General features: G+C 38.3%; 1 protein-coding gene across 3 annotated transcripts in view; it reads left to right on the forward strand.

Annotated features, from left to right (window-relative positions):
- Positions 1–21872, forward strand: part of LOC134743748 (fatty-acid amide hydrolase 2-A-like) — a 37508-nt gene that overhangs the window by 4834 nt on the left and 10802 nt on the right. For all 3 annotated transcript variants that reach the window (XM_063677388.1, XM_063677387.1, XM_063677386.1), the window contains 9 exons: positions 10827–10998; positions 11603–11828; positions 12409–12626; positions 16612–16723; positions 17331–17509; positions 18583–18702; positions 19692–19793; positions 20296–20463; positions 21588–21767. In XM_063677388.1, the coding sequence (XP_063533458.1) occupies positions 10828–10998; positions 11603–11828; positions 12409–12626; positions 16612–16723; positions 17331–17509; positions 18583–18702; positions 19692–19793; positions 20296–20463; positions 21588–21767 (1476 nt within the window). In that variant the 5' untranslated portion in view covers position 10827. The remainder of the gene's footprint in view (positions 1–10826; positions 10999–11602; positions 11829–12408; positions 12627–16611; positions 16724–17330; positions 17510–18582; positions 18703–19691; positions 19794–20295; positions 20464–21587; positions 21768–21872) is intronic.

Consider the following 21872-nt stretch of genomic DNA (forward strand, 5'->3'; position numbering starts at 1 on the left):
TTTTTAAGTGCGCGACTTGAATCTTTGCATAAAGGCATGTTATTAGAATACAAGAAAAGTGATTTCAGCGTGTTTAAAAATTCATCCCCTAAAGTGGTTAGTTAGTTAGTTAGTTTTGCTGGGCATTTTCCGCAACTCGACATCCAATGTGCCTATTTTGCGTGAAACGAGGTAGCGCTACTCTAACCACCCCAGCTCCTCCACGAAGCCTAGCAAGGTCTTCAGGTTGCTAGTTGCTTCCTTTAGTGTGCATGGATTCCCTAGGTATTTGCTCCTATATACTTCTACCCTACCCTAAAGTGGTTAAAAAGGGGTTGAAATTTTGTCGTGGTCCTAATTTTATTTTAAGCTAGGTACTTGAAACTTCATAGAAATATACATAATTAAAAGAGAAAAAAACTTATTTCAGCATTATTGAAAATTCATCCCCCAAGGTGGTAAAAATGGGGTTAAAAGTTTGTATGGAGATCAAATTTTTTTTTGAGTGCGGGAATTGAATCTTTGTATAAAGGCATATATTATTAGAATACAAGAAAAGTAATTTAAGCGTTTTTAAATATTCATCCCCTAAAAGGGTTAAAAAGGGGTTCAAAGTGAATCTATTACAAATGCTTTGAAACTTCTTAGAAAGGCATTCTATAAGATTCCAAAAAAGTTATTTCAACGTTTTTAAAAATTCAACCCCTAAAGGGGTTAAAAAGGGGATGTAAGTTTATATGTGGTACAAATTTTCTTTTAAGCTAGGAACTTGAATCTTGGTAAAAAGGGCATTATATTATTTAGAATAGACGAAAATTGATTACTTACACCGTTTTTGAAAAGTTTGTATTAATAGTTTCGGGAGCGATTTTTTTTTTAAATAGTGAACTTGTAAATCTTCTAAGAGGGTCGAGAGGGATTATATCGGGAACAATTTTTTTCAGTTAGGGTCTTAAAACTTCGTAGTTTGTGAAAGACAAATTTCATGCGTTGTATAATTAACAAATGATTAACCGTCCCTACTGATATCTTTTGCTGCATAATGTTCTATATTACGCTCATGTAGAATATATAACCACCAACATACAAATCCACGCGTACGAAGTACGAACAATAAAACCATAAAAACACCTTAGTTTGTTTATAATTTTAATGCTTACTTCGTTATTTGCATTATCTATTTAGCTACACATCATACGTCAGAAGTCAGTCAGATTTAGTACAATCAGCATCAGAAGTGGCTTAGCAGGTCAGATGTCCGAAATGCATTTTCTTAGCAACAATCATGCGTAGACAGACATTATAATTAAATTCGTAGTATTCGTACACAATATTTTGCCTATTTTGTCCCCCTACTCAGGGTTGGGGACATATATTTTCAGAGATAGATAGAGAGAGAAAGCAAAGTATCATGAAAGGCCAGGCCGCCATCGCCAGCCCAGACGAGGTAAAGAAAACAGGAGTAAAAACTAGCAGCTTTTCTACACAATGTTTTATCAGCGAAGAAGTTTGTTTTAGGTTCCACTGTGGTGCAAGGATGACGACCCGCAGACCTCGATCGATCGCGTCTGTACCATTTGCCCACACTGTTAACTGGACATTGGTGGACCTTATGCCTTTTGTAATAAAGTCCACCGATGTACAGTTAGCAGTGTTACTATTTGCACCGAGGCCCTTCAACCTACTGGTATCATTGGCCTAGGGCAGTTATTCCCCGTACGTTTACCCTTTGAACGGTACGGCTGTTTTATATATGCAATGCAAATAATAAACGTTATTTTCATTTCATTTTTCATTTATTTATTTCTATAACAATATGATATTGTGTTAGAAAAATCTTACACACTAATACATGCACATAAATAATAGCGGGACATGTCAAGAAATAAAATTCCAAAAATACACTTAAAACAAAAGACAAAAAAAGTACAGAGTAAGTAGGTAATTAAAATGTCATCATTAATGTGTAAAGTTACATAAGATAATTTAGTAAAAACAGTTTAATTTGCAAATATCTCGTCAATACTGTAAAAGCACAGTATTGGAATGTAATAAGGTTATTATTCAATAGTAACCGTGAGCGTGTGTCTTCTTTAGCGATCGAAGGGTTAAACGAGCGCGACATTAAAATTATATTTGATCCTGATTTAATATTAATTTAAAATCATTCGTACAGAATTTCAATTAGGTAGTAAGGTCTGTTTCGATATTTTTTTTAGTATAATACGCTTTGTGCCCTTTAGATATTGTGCACTACTTTTTTTAAGTGTAAACCTCTTTTTATGCGAAGTCTTGTGATCATGATCATTCCTCTACCAAGCGAAACTCCAAGAACATAGCCGCCGCCATTGTATATATTATATATACGGTGGGCCAGTAATAAATTCTCTTTTCGTCTCGATGTCTTTCGTTCAAATGCATTTATCATTGGCCCACCCTATATATATATGTACAATCGAAGTTACGCACTTATTTTAATGAAATTAATATTATGAAACTTAGCATTCGATATCTCTCTTTTCTATTGCATCAAACATGTACTATTATTAGGTACTAACGTATAGAATAGGCACAGAGAACCAGTATTTTGCGCCATGAGTTGCTGCCGTTTTGGCATCAAACCATAGAAGCGGAGCGTGAATCTCGCGACCTAAACGCGTAAGCGCCATTAATTTTACGGCGCTTACGACGTTTTGGTCGCGTGGTACAGGTTGTGATTTCGACAATTTCATTGTTTGGTATGTCGTCTCTATAGTACTTAATAATAACTCAATGAGCATGTAATGAAAAAGTTTTTATAAATAAATGAAGGGTACACGGAAAGAACATGTCTAGTCACTTTAGTAACATTTTGAGTAATCGAGGTTTTAAAATTTGGAACCATGTCGAAATGTATGGTAATTCCGTGACCAGGTCTTTTTTACCTAAAAAAAATTGTGTTACATATATTATACAGTGGTAGCAAAAGGTATAACTAATAGTTCATTAAGAGCTCTACATTTTGAAATGAAAAATCTCATTTTTCGAAAAAAGTGACTAGACATGTTCTTTCCGTGTACCCGTCAAATAGAGTACCTAGAGTAAGTTTCATACATATAGTCCGACAAGAAATTGTTGAAAATTATTGAGGGCTTTTCCTACGTAACTGACGTCATTCACATTTTTGACGTAAAATGCTTAAACATGGCAACAATTTAGCATGGAATTTTTTAAGTTCCATTTTATTTACTTTCTACTATTTATTATGTCGCACTGTATAACTCTTTTTTTACCAGATGAAAATCAATTATTTCGAAATAAAATAAAATTACTGCCATCTATAGACCCATTGCAATATCACTTGTTGCAAAGTTATGCAGATAAATCCGATCGAATGGTACCTACATGGTTCAGACGGGTATTTTTCCATTAAAATCCAATCGTGTAGGTATCGAAGTTATCGAACATAGCTTCGCATGCTAGGCTGGACGAAGATCTAACCCCGACAGATAGTTCACAATTTCGAGAGCAACAAAACTAAACAGTTTGCTATACTATCCTTAATAATCCTTATAAGGTACAGTTATTACTGGATCCAGGCGTCTGGCAGTTGTCCCTGGATCTTACAAACAAACTGTAGCAAACTAACTAGAGCAGTTTCGTTGTTCTTATAATATATATTGTAGCAAACTAACTAGAGCAGTTTCGTTGTTCTCATTATTTTGTTGTTGTTACCATTTTCCGGGGCTGGCTCTTAAAAGCAAGAGTTAGGTGTATTGGGGATGGGGTTACCCAAACTGCCCAGGATCGGAGTAAGTGAAAGAATATGATTCTAGCCCTACACCCCAAATACCTGGTAACAGGATGAAAAGAAGAAAAAGCTATGCCCCTTTAGCGCGGTACAATCCGCAAGCAAGCTAGATTTTTTATGGTGCAAATCTATCCTATTTTTTGCATGAGAAGCAAATGTCTGTATTAGACTGCCTCATTAAGCTATATTAAAAGTTTAAAACATAGAATACTCGCAGCGCATCATCACCGTACGGGCGATTGTCAAAATGAGATCAAATCAAATTTGTCAGTTAGAAATCCTTGGTCTGAGCTGTCAATTCAATTCAATTCAATCTATTTATTGATAAAATAATAATTTTACACGTCACATTTTCAAATTTACAATTATAATTTATATTCCATATACAACAATTAGTATTATTTAGTATTAGTAACTCGACTGTACTTTTTTATAAACTTTTCTGAACTTGCCGAAGTGTTACTTGAGGTATTTAATGGGTTTCAATACTTTCAATCACTTCTTTTGCTGTGCTTTTCTTTACTTAGGTACGTTGTTATTTTATTAGATGACTTTTCGATTCTCGAGAACGAACGTTTCACTAAGTAGATAAACTATGTTTTATGACGATTTGTGACAAACTCATTTGACTCCTGAATTGGTTTTCCTGTAGGTACTTCGGTGTGAGCGGCCTAGTCTGCATTCCCAATGATAAAGAGCTCAGGTGTATCGAGTTCTGAAGATCGTTTGTCTCTAACTCTATCCTTTTTAGGGTTCCGTATCCAAAGGGTAAAAACGGAACCCTATTACTAAGACTCCTCTGTCCGTCTGTCCGTACAGACAGATGGACAGAAGAGTCTTAGTAATAGGGTCCCGACGGACTTCGTGCGCGAGTCCAACTCGCACATGGCCGGTTTTTTTTATTATTTACTCTACCTTCCTACCTACCTTTATTGTCCCACTTCTGGGCAAAGGCCTCCCCTCGTTTCCTCCACTCGACCCTGTCGTTTGTACTTTCTCACCAATACGGATATATTAAATGTCGTCCCGCCATCGCCTTTTCGTATTTTTTGTCTGTATTATCTATCTTGCATTATTCGAGCGATGGGGATAGAGATAGACAATCTTCGTATTTGCTCAATCAGAGAACGGACTTCGTACATTGTACCTGTCATTGGCTATTTATCGAGCAGTGATAATTTGATAAAAAAATGGTTAGGTACTAAAAAGCCCGCCGGCGTCGAAAACAACGTTAGCGCGATGGAAATATCACCATATTTACAGCAACATATACTATAATAACATTTTAGTTAATTAGATATGCTGTACTTATCTTGGTGCATCAGCGCCTTGACACACCAAATTCATAACTTCAACTCTTGTCATTCCAATACCAATATTACAAGAGTGATAGAGATAGAGAAAGTGATCGGATGACAGTTGCGTCGAAAAGTCTCGTCTTCACCTCGACATTATTTATGTTTTAATCAATACTTAATATTACTTAGTATTAATGTTACTTTTAATACTTTGAATTGGCGTTTTCTAACAACGATGTCATCTTGGCTAGGCACAAAGGCAAATAGAGATAGAGAAAGTGATCGGATGACAGTTGCGTCGAAAAGTCTCGTCTTCACCTCTACATTATTTATGTTTTAATCAATACTTAATATTAGTTAGTATTAATGTTTTAATACTTTGAATTGGAGTTTTCTAACAACGATGTCATCTTGGCTAGGCACAAAGGCAAATAGAGATAGAGAAAGTGATCGGATGACAGTTGCGTCGAAAAGTCTCGTCTTCACCTCGACATTATTTATGTTTTAATCAATACTTAATATTACTTAGTATTAATGTTTTAATACTTTGAATTGGCGTTTTCTACCAACGAAGTCATCTTGGCTAGGCACAAAGGCCTGTGCTCTGTAGTACTATTAGTTATTCTGTGGCTCTGTAATCGATTGGAATCCTTATGCGCGGCAAATGAGAAATAGACCGCAACAAAGAGTCGCAATTTGCTCGTGTCAGCCATATTTATACGTTGAAGTTGAACCTATCAAATTTACCATGTTCTGTAAATGGAAAATATCTGTCTTAGTACTTAGTACATGTCTAGTTACAGGGCCTACTGACTATCAGTCTCCGGACGGTATCGGCCTGTCAGTTGTTCGGAACTGTCAAATTTTTGTTCTAACTGACAGGCCGATATCGTCCGGCGGACTGATAATCAGTGGGCCCCTTTAGACTAAAATATATCTAGTTAGATATAGCACGGGCTGCACGGTAAGAAAACAATAATTATATCAATTTTATGCTTTACAGATAATAAAATCTGTGGAACAATAGTTATATATACAGACAGTGTGTAAATTCAATACGGGCGAATATGTAATGTTACGAGATACGAGCTTTTTAAAGTAACTGTCAACGCTTGTTTGCAGTAATGACATTACCCTTCAAGTGACGGTCAACCCGTGAATGGTCGGATCAAACAGCAGTAAACTGTCACGGGTCGATGCGAAAACCAGTAAACTGTCGGCCACCACGCCACCAGTGGGTGGCTAATGAGGTGTTGCCGTATTTAAAGGTGAAACTGAACACATTTAAGTATATTATGTACTCTCTTCTAGCGCCCAAAATTAGGTAGCGAGTTAGACAAGGATAACATACCGTAAGAAACACAAAAACACTTTGTATACAATTTGTTAGTGAGGACCATTCATTCGGGGGCGACCGTCTAGTCAGCTTGATTTTTAAGAGGTTGTTTTGTAAAATAAATTGAATGTAAAGGGGCCCACTGACTATCAGACCGCCGAACGATATCGGCCTGTCAGTTGTTCAGAACTGTCAAATTTTTGTTCTAACTGACAGGCCGATATCGGCCTGTCACTTGTTCGGAACTATCAAATTTTTGTTCTAACTGACAGGCCGATATCGTCCGGCGGACTGGTAGTCAGTGGGCCCCTTAAGGTCCCTTTTAATGATTTAATCTTAAAAATAAAAGTCTTTGATAATTAAATAACAATTACCTCCACAATTATCAATATTTTTTATGGTGGTAGTCATTTTTGACAAGGATAGAAAACTTACTTGCGTACTTTTCGTACTATACTCGATACCGTTTTTATCCAACCCGGTGTAGACATAGACATGCCATGCCATTAGTACCGATATCGCGGCGCTGATATATTACGGAATATACGGGTCATGTCTGAGGTATATCCAACGTATCTAGGGTAATTCCACCATTATTGAGCGCAAGCACGCATTGGATCGACCTCCGTTGGAACTTTGCTACACAAACAAGACTTAAGAGGAAAAGGGACGACCGCTTCTCCATAGTCCATACAAACATAGTCCCCATTTTTCCTCTCTAAAATAGTTAAAAATTATTAAATAACGACCCCTTCGTTAGATCCCATAACTATTGTTGATACTCATGAAATTGGTTCAAAATAATTTCTAACAATGTATTTTGTAATAGTATCCAGAGGAAAATGGGGGGAATGAGAAGTAAAATGAGCTCATTTAAGGTTTTAAGGCACTTTCCCTTTAGGGCCCATAATTTTTTTCCATACTGTATATTCACTTGACCATCTTACATAAGAACTTATGCTGCACCTTCGGAATGATAAACTAGTACCTAAATCCCAAAGAGCATCACAATGCAACATTAGTAACTTGGCAAATGCTCTAAGGATAACTTTCACGAGCCTATATCGCGACGTTCTCTCCAATGGAAACTGAATCTGTAGCTTATTGGAATAGAGTTAAGTTTGCCAGGGAAGGATTTGGATTACATACGACTTTTTAACAGTAAGCCTTGGAATACTAAATCGGGTGGACGCTATATTTGTACTATTCGGCGTAGCACATGAATTGAGTGGTAATAGAAGTACGATTGACTTCAAAAGTCGCTTGACGCTTGAGCACCGTGACTATTTTCTAGTTTTGTGTCACTTTTTATGGAGATCTCTATACAAAATGACCCGGTTTCATTAGTCAAGCTCAAGAGCAAACGTCTCTAAACGTTTTGACCCAAAGATCACGGCCAGGCCTAAAAGGTTCTGCTTTTCGTGGACCAAAAGCCCACCATACTTGACCATAGGTACATTAATTTTGCCACCAGACTTATATGACGGACATATCTGTACATATCGCTTAGTTACCCAATTTAGCCTAATTTGCTTGCTAAATACGGTTAAAAATCCTGAGTCGCGTTACTAAACCATTTAGATGGCAAAATTAAGGAAGGTAAGTACATGTATTTATGTAACTAGCAATTTGTATCTATTGAGTAGTTGAGTATTCTGAATTAGCTTTAGGGTCGGTTGCAACAAACCCTCTGTAACCTTAAAAACGTTCGATTTTTTTTCCATTGGAAGGAATTCCACAATTCTCAACTTAGTGACGTTGGTCAATAAGCATGAATGTGGTTGCTGCAACTGGCCCTTAAACCAGCAAATAAACTTATATTTTATGAATCCTTTACTACCTTTGAATGATTGTACTGACCACTTTAACCTTGGTAATTCATAATTCAATGGTCTTACTTTATTGCGCAAATACAGAAGAGTAAATATTATGATGAGTTGATGACACGATCGTAATTTGTGTTTACTTACAAACTGAGAAACAGCTTACACAAGTTAGTCTTTATGTAATTGAATTAAAGTTTAATTTAGCTTAGCGACAAACGCAATCATACATCTAAGCAAAGATAGATATAACTCCGTAATAGATGGATACAGTCTAAGGAAAAAACGTGCCTCGAAAATCAAGAAAATTTGATTCTCGACCAGAGGGCGCTACTAGCTTTGGCCTACTGTCGTATAGATGGCGTTGACGGTTTCGTTTGTTATTTAACAATTTTAACGCATATCAGTGAATGATCATGGGTCAAAATCATGAAATTCATTAATGCAAATAAAAAAAATCATTTATCCATATTTAAATACATTTTATCGTATTTTTATAAATCTTCATTTTTAGTTTTAAAGTGTGTCGATAGATGGCAGTGAATGACGATGATGATTGATAATAACTACCCTATGTCCTTCCTCGGGCCTCAAACTATCAAATTTCATCTAAATGGGTTCAGCGGTTTAAACGTGAAGAGATATCGTATGTATACTTCTACTAGCGACTAGCGACCCGCCCCGGCTTCGCACGTGTAGCATCTTAACAAATTATACACCTATACCTTCCTCAAGAATTACTTTATTGATAGATGCGCATGAAAACCGCATGAATCCGTTCAGTAGTTTTTAGGGTTTCGTACCCAAAGGTTAAAACGGGACCCTATTACTAAGACTCCGCTGTCTGTCTGTCTGTCTGTCTGTCCGTCTGTCACCAGGCTGTACCTATCTCATAAACCGTGAAAGCTAGACAGTTGAAATTTTCACATATGATGTATCTGTTGCCGCTATAACAACAAATACCAAAAATAGAATAAAATAAATATTGTGGGGCTCCCATACAAGAAACTTGATTTTTTTGCCGTTTTTTGCGTAATGGTACGGAACTCTTCGTGCGCGAGTCCGACTCGCACTTGTCCGGGTTTTTTTTAAACCATCAATTATCACTCGACATTGGTTGACTTGACTAAATAAAAGCAATAAATAAAATCAACTTCGTCTTTCTAATGATGATGACTTAGATTTAGATAACTAGGGTTTATCACGCTAGCGCTTATGACGTTTAATCAAGTGGCTTTCTGGGTTTTTCTTCGGTAAGATCCAGTTTTTTACCCTGAGGTAAAACCTAAAGAAAATAAATTATTAATAAATTATTAGGTATTTACTTAGTATGGCCGCTATGGCCGGGAACTGGTCGATTAAGACAATCAAATTTGTAATTTACCCCGGTTAATTTGTTACACAGTGGAGCTTCTATACGAAAAGCTATAGTCTGACAAACCAATTTGTCACTAGAAAAAGGGAGAACATTTGAATAATGTACGTAAGCGCTACCTATTATAGGTTTGATCTCCCGTAAGAGTAATTTAGAATTTTGAGCGTTTTCCTACTGAAAACTGGGTTTGCCAGACTATTTATTTATTACGTTTTCAGTGATAGATTCCCTATTTTGCAGTTTACCTTTCAATCCCGTGGCACAACCCAATTCGGTTAAGAGCCAAATAATTAGTTTACGCGCCGCAGCTAGCGGCTAATGTGGTTAAATAATTCTGACATAATATTTGGTTTGGCTGGTTTGGCTGACTAACCTAACTTGGTAACAGGAGCATTTAAAACCAGCATTTTAATATATGACACCGAAAATGTTTTAAATATAGACTTAGATCAGACTCGAGAAAACATTTTGCAAACCTAATTTTGGCTGCCCCTCCGGCAAATAGGCGTGAAGGCGTGATTATATGTAGTTCTGGGCTCAATAAAGTTCAATTATATTCTATCCCTTTTCAGGGTTCCGTACCCAATGGGTAAAAACAGGACCCTATTACTAAGACTCCTCTGTCCGTCTGTCTGTCACCAGGTATCTCATGTATCTCATCAACCGTGATAGCTAAACAGTTGAAATTTTCACAGATTATTTGTATTTCTGTTGACGCTATAACAACAAATACTAAAAAAAATTGTCGTCAGGAGAGACTTTTACTGAAATTTAAGTCACGATGTTTTCCTTTATCCATTTTGAAGGTAGGATTTTGAGTAGGTAGGTAGGTACGTCAACCGCATCGTCATTAACTGACTTGCGTTTGTTTGAGTAATTTGGGAGAAATTAACAGTAGGTATAGCCCATAACCATAAGCCTGATTTGAACAGCTTTTGCGGCCAACCAAAATCTAAATATTTAACTAAGCCATTTGATTGTCCATTCCTTAGTTATGAATATAAGATCCTCTAAAGTAGCTCCGGCTCCAGTGGCGACCGTCCAGCGGCATTTTCGGCGGGGCGTGTAGCGTGGTGTCGAGCTACCAAGGGATTTGAGCAGCGTGCACTGAAGATTCTCGCATACGATTGCGTTTCTTTATCATGGATGCCGCGCCACAAGCCCCGCTGGTTGCCCCGCTTGAACTTCTACTCAGTTTGAACAATAATGTTAATTTATTTCGCAGGATGGAAGTAGGCGTGCGGATAGTGGGCGTCATCCTTCGTCTGATAAACTTCCTTCTGCATCCGCTGTTCTGGCTGGCGTCCGCCTGTGGCCCGAAGCTGCGGGTACCTCCACCGAAGCCCTTGCACCTTCGAAGCGCCGCCGACCTAGCCCGAGCCGTCAGAGATGGAGAGGTAAAGGCAAAAATTCAAAATTCAAAAATACTTTTTGCAAGTAGGCTTCAAGAGCTCTTTTACAGCTTACAGCTGTTGAACGTCCAATCTTCAACGTAAAGCCGCTTTTATGTGATTTACTTCCTTGACCCTTCTGTTGCTGTGTCCCAAAGCACAAACAACTTCTCAGCTAGGTAAATAAATAAGCAAATTTAGTATTCCACGAAATTGTCTACCGTTGTCTCGTACAAACGTGAATTATCTGAAGATTTACAGGTATAAGATTTTTTTTTCTGTATAATTATCGACTAGAAACATTCAAAAAATGTACCTAATATTAAAAACATGTCCCGAAACATGCATAATTCATATTGTCTGACGGTAAATTTTTTGACTGTGGGCGTGGTTATTATTTCAGCTTTCTGCGACAGCTTCGCAACCCGCCGCCATTCTTCTCTGATGGTTATATCCCCCGTCCTTCTCGATTTTGTTTGTACATGCACTGTGGTAATTAAGAGTTTTTTTGTTATCAAGCTAAAGTTCACAGTTCATCCACGTAGAACAAGGACCTTGTTGTTATGATAAGGCTGCAAACCATTACCATTCATACCAACTTCATTTTCAGATGACTAGTGAAGAATTAGTGTCAGCTTTCATTGAGCGTGTCAAAGAGGTAAACCCGATCCTCAACGCCGTAGTCGGCGAGAGATATGCATCAGCTCTAGCGGAAGCAAAGGAGGTGGACCGACAGATAGAAGTGGCGAGAAGAAACGGGAAGTCTCAAGAGATTTTTCAGAAGAAACCTCTGCTGGGTGTTCCTTTTACGGTTAAGGAGAGCTGCTCTCTTGCTGGTTAGTTTAATGATAAAGCGAACATAATCATTAACGTAGTCGTTGACAAGTGTTATGCTTCAGACCTAGTAGTACCAAAAGAGATGAACCGACAGTTATATGTAGACATTCTCAAGGTTCAGGACAAAACGCTGTTGGGTATCCCATTTACGGTTAATTTTGTTAAAAAAATTGATCTTTGCTGGTAAAATATTTAATAAATTAGTTTCGCGGTCCTAACCAAGAAAAAACAAGTGTACCTACTTGCCACCATCGCCAGATAGAAGACGCGACAGAACTTTAGTAGTGGACCCCTCAACTACAACCTATCTAAGGCAAAACAGGATAAAGTAACAAAATTTTTTTTAGTATATCTTCAGTTTTATTCAGTAACAAAATTAATTCTTGGTTTTTGTTACTTGCATTTGCTCTTAGCATTGGGATGGCAAAACATGCTAATATAAAGTCATTATCTCCCTAATCCTCATCTGAACTGTCCCAGTTCGTATCTCCCTTATCCTCCTCTCTAATGTCCCAGTTCGTCATTGAAGGCTGGGTTCCGTACTAAAAAAGAGCTAATAAAATCATTATACTTTACCAGGTATGCCAAACTCTGTCGGCTGCCTAGAGAACGCTGGGAGCCGCGCCACGACCGACGGCGCAGCCGTCAGACTAGTCAAAGAAGCCGGTGCTATACCGCTTCTAGTATCCAATACACCAGAGCTTTGCCTTGGGTGGGAGACGACCAATCTGCTCAACGGGACGACTAATAATCCCTACTGTGTTAGCCGTACGCCGGGCGGATCGTCGGGTGGAGAGGTGAGTACATACATGAAGGCATTAGAGATAGAAAGAGAGGTTGTGCAGTCAGAATAGTGAAGGAAGCCATACCGCTACTAGTATCCCATAGGTAATCCAGAACTCTGCCTTGGTTGGGAGATGACTAATCTGCTCGTAAATAATATTGTGCTAGTCATACACCGGGTCGTTCATCAGGTGGGGAGGTGAGTAACGTATACGGATACGGACAGCGCCCCTTTCTATTGGCGCGAAGTTGTTGAATTACAAGTTTTTGTTTTAGGGCACAAAATGGCAGATCCTTCAATGTTTTAACCTTGTGCCTACGTATGTCCTTCTCAAAGGACATAGACCGCCGTTATATATGTGGTATATAGTTCAAATTAAAAATACGAGTAGGCAGGAGGTTAAGGAGCGCACGTAAATTGTAGGGAGCGTCATTCGCGTGAATTTTCAGTGTAAAGCTTTTCGATTTAAGCCACAAGATGCACTTTCCAACGAGCATGATCCGTAAAGTACTTAATTTAAAAACGCGATATAGTTGCCAGGTTTAACAGTAACACGTGTTTCATGTGCATCTGGTGATTTTAAATGTTCAATGATTAACGATGAAATGGGAAGAAAATTACGTCTTATACTGATTTTAGAGGCGGAATTGTATTTGGAAAGTGGGTAAAATCGACAAAGGAGAATGCAAATAGACAGAGGTCTCAAAGTGTCAAACAGGTGCCTTAGTTAACCTTAGATACTAACGACTAATATTTCCCTTAAAGACCAACTGTTACGTACAAGGTCGAGGTCTTGTTGCAATCTGCTAGTTAACAACCAATTTCCATTATATAACATGAAGCCATCAATGCATAAGGAAATGTCACGTCCGCAAAGCTACCAGGAGGCCGCCTAAACGCCTGTTTGAATGCCCATTGTGCGCCCCGGGCGCTAAGTGACCTGTGTGTTCACTTATAACTTATACCTACGAAAAACGACCTCGCTTGGTTACATAAATCGTTTATTTTCCGTAGAGCTTTCTTTTAAGACTGTTTTTTCTGTCATTGTATTCCTTTTTTTGATTTTTCGCAACCTTTCCCTGTTAGTATGTATATAGGTTTGTATGCTAGTGTGGGTCAAATCTTGGAAGCCACTTCAGCCGGTTGGACCCACTTCCCGGTTTCCGATTGAGCTGAAATTTTGCAACACAATGCAATATTACGATGACATGGAAGCTGATTGCATAATGTAGACAGGAGGTGGCCATATGTGATAAAACAATGCAACTTAATTGTGTTTGGGGTTTTAGAATTGTCTCGATGAGTATTAGTTGCCTGTGGAATGAAAAGTAGATACAGACAGCGATAAAAGCTTGTACCAAAAAATTAAATCTTTGCCAAAAACTTATGTTGTCTTACTAAGAGGGTAAGTAGATACAGTCAGCGATAAAAGCTTATCGCTGACTGTACTTTTTATCGGTGACTGTACTTTTCATTCCACAGGCAACTAATACTCATCAAGACAATTCTAAAACCCCGAACACAATTGGGTTGCATTGTGTGTCCTAGATAATTTTTTTCGCAGCGCAGATATCATGAACTCGAATTTATCGATCAACGTTCCGACATTTTATAAACTGTTAGGGCTGATACAGACGGACTGCAACCCGACTAGCGTTGAAAAAACCGGAAAAATTCCGGGAAAATTTCAAAACGGCTCGTTTTTTTTTCAAGTTTCTTTCGAAAAAAACAATGTATTTTTCAATATACTTAATTAGGAATTTAAACAGGTAGGTTAAGGTTTCATGTCTAATGTGTTTGTTTATCGCATTGACGCTGTCATCACTCATCAGTGGCATTGTGTGTGACGTATTTAATTTTTCTGAATAGAACTAGAAAAAAACTAAATTTTGTAAAATTCCCAAAAAAACATTTGATTTTTCCGGAATTTTCATCCCTAAACCCGACTGCAATTTGTATGGGAACTGCACGCCAACTGCAACGTCGGCGTGCAGTTCCTGATTTGACTGTTTAGTACACTACTTTATTCTGTAGACCATTGTTTTGAAATAAAATTATGTAACAGATAATTAAATTAGGACCTACAGTAGGTATTTTTTCCACGCGCTACGTGGTAATTTAATAGACAGACATCTTTAACTGGGCTCAATCTATCTCCAAGTGTACACGGTTAGTGTAAATACCTGTCCAAAGCAAAGGTTATTAAACATAGGCGCAAACATTACTTAAGTGTAACTTGAATATAATACAGTGTGGAATAAAACTATGGGCCCTGGAGGGAAAGTGCCTTAAAACCTCAAGTTAGCTCATTTTACTTAAAGGAAACATTCTTTTATTTTTAAAAAGAAATAAAACTGCGTTCAAAGATTTTTTAAAGTTCGATTGTCTCGCCCGGGTATCGAACCGACTAAAAATTTCAAAAATAGACACTCGCTATTTTATTCTACTAGTTGATACAGTTAATGTTAATGATAACATTTCTCCAAGAAACATTAAAAATCGAATATTTAGTATAGTTTGTCAAAGGACTGTCTCATTTCAAACATAGACAGAGAAAATCATACTATCTTTGTCTTACACTAGTACTAGCACCCAAAAGAAAGGGATGAGTATAATTTTCCTGGTTGTTACTGACTGACAAATTGGTTTGACCTACTATACCTAAGAATATTTTTAGACAAGCAAAATTGAAAAAAAAAAATTAAAATCTTTGAATGCATACTCGATTCTTTTTAAAAATAAAACAATGTGTCCTTTAAGTAAAATGAGCTAACTTGAGGTTTTAAGGCACTTTCCCTCCAGGGCCCATTATTTTTTTGCATCCTGTATATGTACCTACATATAGACATCAGTGTCGCATGACATGACACCATCATAGGTTTGTTAAACTTATTCACGATAATGCTAATACACGTAGCAATAGCACGCTGGTCTTGAGGCTGATTCTAAGATGAGAATATTTGTTTCGACCGACCTGTTATTTCTGGTATTAAATTAACCAATTGAATTATACAGAATGGCTAAAAATAAGTGCATTCCCGTTGCCAGGGAAGCTGAGCAACTTTTACTATGGGGCCAACCCCGAAATCGCGAAAAAAAATTTGTCTGTTTGATACATTTTGTCTGATCCATTTTCTATGCGAGGGTAAATATTTTTTTCGCGATTTCGTGGTTGGTCCCATAGTAAAAGTTGCTCAGTATAATCCCACAACCTCCCTGGCAACGGGAATGCACTTATTTTTTACCTACCCTGTATAAAAGAATATAAAAACAAGGATTAATACATACTATGATCTGGCAAGCCAACTTTGTCAATAGATAAAGGCGGGAAATTCGAAAAATACATGAATTTCGCGCCTTTTCTACTAACAAAGTTTGCTTGCAACAGTATATTTAGCTATTATTTTTGTAAAACAAAAATTAAAAGCTTTTATTTCGAATTAATAGTAGATTGTATGACTAGGGAATAAAACGATCCATTTTAGGGGAGGTGTGCATATAGCTACCCGAGCCGGAACGGCGAGGTTAAAATGGGTTTCATTACCGAGTTATAACTCTACTTTTCACTTTGAATAAAAAAAAAACAACAGGTAGGTACTTATTTTATATTTTATGAAATATTAAATGTAGAGCTATGTTTTTCCCGGGTAGATTAATTGTATTCTGAGTCAATTGGGGAGGCGAATGAGGTATTCCGGGCAGATTTATTGAATTCTGATTCGATTCGGGAGTAAATGTAGGCGAAATCAAAAATATGTATATATATTTTCCCTAGGGACTAAAATACGATTTTTGCCCCGCTTTGCAGGTCTAATATGAAGCACTTTTAGAGCATGAGAAGTGAAAAGGTTATTTTTATCCTATTAATGATGAGGATAAACGCGCAAAGTTTAACAAATATGCGCCAAAACCAAATAAACATAAGCCACACTAGAGAAATTGGGTTTTCTGACAGGTGGAACCTTTCAATAATCTGCGGGTTTTCAACCTCATTTCAGGGCGCCCTGCTGGCGTGCGGTGCTTCAGTGTTCAGCGTGGCGTCCGATATCGCTGGCTCCATTCGGTTGCCGGCTGCGTTCTGCGGCGTTTTTGGACATAAGCCTACTCCAGGTAATATTTTTGCAATCCTGCTAATATTATACTAATGTTATTGTGAAAGTTTGAATGTTTTGATCTGTGTAATCTGTGTTCCTTCATCAACCTATCACGAAAAACAGCTGAAAGGATTTCAAAAAAATACGTCCCTCAGATAATGTTATAAGGGGATGAAATGGCGGTTGCAATTGAATTGTTTGTGTCGCAGTTCATAATTATTCATTTTTAGGTTACCTCGTGTCACACAATAAGTAATAGTACTACCGTACAGAAAAGAAACTTCCTACAAAACCGAAGTTTGACAGCGATTCAGGGACGAATCATGCTTTCGCTTTAATGTATGGCACTATCCCTTTCGGCTATTTAGGGTTGTCAAAATTCAAGTCATTATCTTATCTGTGGTTGTAAACGCAAAGGGACGTCAGTCGTCAAGTTGTGCCAACCCTAGTAATTGCTCGTAGCAATGCTGAGCCGAACGGAGCCGAAAATGCCTGAAAGGATCAGTTTTGCCCTGTGAGAAAGGCCTAAGGATGGGGGCAGTTCAAGGATATCGAAGAGTACGATATTATGGTATTATTTTCCCAATAATTATCAAGTTATCAATCAACCTTCATTATTTTAGGCATCATCCCAATAGAAGGCCACATCCCCACCCTGAACGACGAAAACTACCCCAAATTCCTGACAGTCGGGCCCATGACCAGAAAAGCAGAAGATTTACCCCTCCTCCTCAACATAATGGCTGGAGACAACAGAAGCAAGTTCAGACTGGACGAACCCGTGGATATTAACAAGCTTAAGGTGAGGCAGCATTATAGCATAGACATAGTATATATATAAGTAGTTATAGACGCGCCACCAAGCGACCGGGGGTAAGAGAAAGAATATTCATACGTTTATTTATTTATAAACGGCGAACTCGCATGCGAGTTTAGTTCCATTGTAGACTGTGAGATTACACTCAATTCAGCCGAACGATCAAATACTGCAATGTAATGAAAACCTATACATTAACCCCTTTAGCCTTATTATTAAACTTTACGGGCCTGATTTAGTTAAATTATGTTTTATCCCTTTCTTACAAATAAATTAGTCAATATGACAGATAAGGACAAACGATTCATAGCTAATTCAGGCTAGTAACGCGTTTATGTATAACGCTATTATAGGGTATTTGACTGTATTTAAAATAAATTCTTTTACACCATGCATGAAATAAAGCACCAGAAGATTAATAGAAACGTAGGCAGCAGTTATTTTTAGACACAATTTCTATTTTAAAACCCGTATAAAACTATAAAGGGTAGGTAATTTGATTGTGACGTCACATGCTAGTTTCTTTTTTAATTTATTATTTTACAGGACCTTTATACGGTTGTACATATCGGTCCTATTCACATGCTAGTGTTTCATATACATTTGATAGTAGCAAAATCGTTTTGACAGTTAAAAAAAAGAAACTGATTTGACTAGTAGCAAAGATAGATATAACTCCGTAATAGATGGATACAGTCTAAGGAAAAAACGTGCCTCGAAAATCAAGAAAATTTGATTCTCGTTCAGAGGGCGCTACTAGTTTTGGCCTACAGTCGTATAGATGGCGTTGACGGTTTCGTTTGTTATTTAACAATTTTAACGCATATCAGTGAAAGAACATGGGTCAAAATCATAAAAATAATTAATGCTAATAAAAAAAATCATTTATCTATATTTAAATACATTCTATCGTATTTTTATAAATCTTCATTTTTAGTTTTAAAGTGTGTCGACAGATGGCAGTGAATTTACTGGGGTTACAAAATTTACTATGACAGTACCGCTCTAGTATAAGTTATTCTATGCTAGTAGTCAAATACCTTATTATTGTGTTGTAGGTGCTATACATGACGGAAGCAACACACGCAATACCGCTGATGCCGGTGCACGGCGCCATCAAGCGCGCCGTCCGCGCCGCCGCCAGCTACCTGCGGGAGTGCGGCGCCGCCGTCAGCCAGGTTTGGAACTCTATACCTGCGACTCGCTTCCCGCCGGCGGTACTAAACCTAGCCAGTAGCCAGCTGGTTGCCACACGCGCTCCCGTCTCGCACGCACGTCACCGCGCGCTATGCTAAAGTAATGTCTTCGTAACGAACAAATAACACAGCGTGTAGTGTGGATGGATGCAGAAACAACAAAACAAATAAAAAATATAGTTTTTTCCTTTTTCCACACACACCTTTCTTCTTCTTCACAACAAGAGTGAATAGGCTGTTACTGAACCGGTGAGCTCCATCTTAGGCCCTGTCTTCACTTTCCATCAGGTGTGACTAGGGCCAATCGCCGATCAGTTTATAATAAAAAAAAAAAAAAAACCTGTTATTATTTTTACGATAGTGACTAGCTATGTAGGTACTATTAAATTGTTTTAAAGATGTAGGTAATGTTTTTACGACTCGTTTATAGTTAGATATCTACCTAGGACACCTGTGTTTGAAAGAAGCGTCGGCAACCCTAGCGTTGTGTCGGCGCGCGCAGTGCGGGGAGCGGCGCGTTGAAGGTCACTCTATTGTATTTTTGTGTAGGTATCAAAACGCGTTTTCTTTGAGAGATAAGTATCTGTTCTTAAGAACTATTATATAATCTGTGGCCAGGTAAGGATGGCTTTATGCACTTTCCGACTAAAAAGGGTAATGAGCGGAAACGGAGGCAACGGATTGAGGGTGGGTTTAGGAGCTCAAGCCTTCCCTAAAAGCATATCCGTCTATGTCATAGAACTTAGGAAACCTTTGTTTGTGTTTGTGTGTTTCAGAGTATGTTGACAGTCAGCAGCGTTAGTTGCTAAGCGAGCGAGGTGTTCAAACAACGCCATAAATACTTATGAATTTTACAGTAATAGACTATATTATAGGCAGGGTAATCCTTTCGTTTATTAAATGTACCTAACTATCCTGTTACTATCTTACTATAACAAGCGCCGTCCATTTAAAATGCCTATTTTTTGCAGGAAAAATTCGAGGAACTAGAAAACTCTGTGGAATTATCAATATCAGTATTCTTTTCTATGAAAGATATACCGAACATGCTGCAAGACCCCACTAACCCGAAGGTTGGTATTCAGTTGAATGGACGTACAGTCAGCAAAGCTGTTGGCTTGGCACCCCTGCATACAAACATGTATGCAGGAGTACTAAGCGAATAATTTTGCTGACTGTACATTGTAGAATTTGTAAATGGCGACACTGAGGTCAGCTGCTTAATCCGTGCGCGTAGCAGAAGATGGTCTTAAGAGACCTGTCTTAACTTTTAAAGTTACGAATTTTGGCAATAGGGAATATTACACGAAACTCTGCGTAGCGGGCGCTACTGCCACAATCTGAGGGTTTATCGCGAAACAAGAAAATCGAAATTTCGTTATCAAACATCTCTGTCACTCTTGCATATTCGAGCGATAAAAAGCCTGGTAAAGGTCGCGAGAGTCCGCTGGATGCGGGTGGTCATTGTGGCACTCTTTGGAAGAGGCCTATGTCCAGCAGTGGACGTCCTCTGACTGATATGATGAAGTATGATTGTCCGATATAAATGCAAAATAAAAGTTTCATCCTTTTCAGCGTCAACGCAGCCTCCTAGTAGAACTACTGAAGCACATAGTGGGTGGTGCGTCGCGCTCGCTCCAAGCACTCGGTTTCACTCTCATAGACAAAACTAACCTGTTCATACCGGAGCATAGGCGGAGCCATTACTGCGAGAGGGCGGACAAGCTTAGAGAACACATGACGGTATATATCTCTTTTCTATCCTGTAGTTACTGTAACATAGTTGGTCTCACTCTTACAGAAAAACCAACTTATTCATTTCTGAGCACGGCGAAGCCATTTCTGCGAAAGGCAGACAAGCTTTGAGAACACATGACGGTAATTACAGCTATAATCTCAGCCTTAATGGTATACAAATACGATTGCTTTCGGCTTGCACGTGGCGGCGAGTTTTCGTTATCTGTGGATTTGATTGGGGGTGTTTAAATCCCCACAATAAGATCACAGAATACTGTTTCTATGTTTGTATGGTCTGTGTATTTTAGATACTTCCATAGTGTTATAGCTTAGGGGATTATACTTTGGGGCCAGCTCGGAAACTCGTTGTTTTATTTAAAAAAAACATATTCATTGCTGGCAATAATGGTTGTTACAGCGCAAACTGTGGCATAAATATGAGCTTTCTTTAGTTACATTTTCATACCCGTTAAATTACATTACCTACACATTATTCGATTGAGCGAAAAGTTCACATACATGTGTAAGTTGCGTGACAATGCAATATAATGGTCTCATCTCATCGAGCTGATCTGATGATAGACACAGGAGGTGGCCACAGGCAACTTGAGTTTGGGGTTTGAAGGTCTCGATGAGTTCTGCTCTGTCCTGTCCTGGATGAGTGCTGTTCTGCTGTGGTTGTTGCCTGTTAAAAAAGTATAGTCACCCTTAAAAGAACAATACGTTTTAAGAACAATGATAACTGCATCAATAAACTGCTCTGATATTTAGATTAAGGTATTATTTGTAAAACTTGACAATTTAAAAGTGCTTGTTGCTATGCCTAGTTGAATAATGAATATTTTGGACTTTGACTTTCAAAAGCTTGTATCAAAAATGAATTTTTTGTCAAAAAACTTATTTAATCTAATCTTAATATTGTCTTCGGTTACCGCGATAGTTACTCATGAAATAAAACTATGAAAACGGATTATATCGCGTATATTGAATTTATAATACATCCCGACGTTTCGTCACCCGTTGACCACGAACGCTGTAAAGAGTTCGAAACGTCGGGATGTATTATAAATTCAATATACGCGATATAATCCGTTTTCATAGTTTTATTTCATAATCTAATCTTATTTCAGCGAACCCTGGGCACGGACGGAGTATTTCTCTACCCCGTGTTCACCGGGCCGGCCCATCGCCACCACGAGGTGTTCTCCCTCGCGTCCGGGGTGCTGTACAGCATGCTGTTCAACGTGCTCGGCCTGCCCGCCACCGCCGTGCCGGTGGGGCTGTATGGGGACCTGCCCCTCGCTATACAGGTAATCCTACCGCTCCGTCCATCCATACATCCATCCATCATGCAGCCATCCAACTATTCATCAACCATCCATTCATCTATTTCAGGGACCGCTATCCCTTATAAA

Source organism: Cydia strobilella, chromosome 8, assembly GCF_947568885.1.
Source record: "Cydia strobilella chromosome 8, ilCydStro3.1, whole genome shotgun sequence".
NCBI lineage: Eukaryota > Metazoa > Arthropoda > Insecta > Lepidoptera > Tortricidae > Cydia > Cydia strobilella.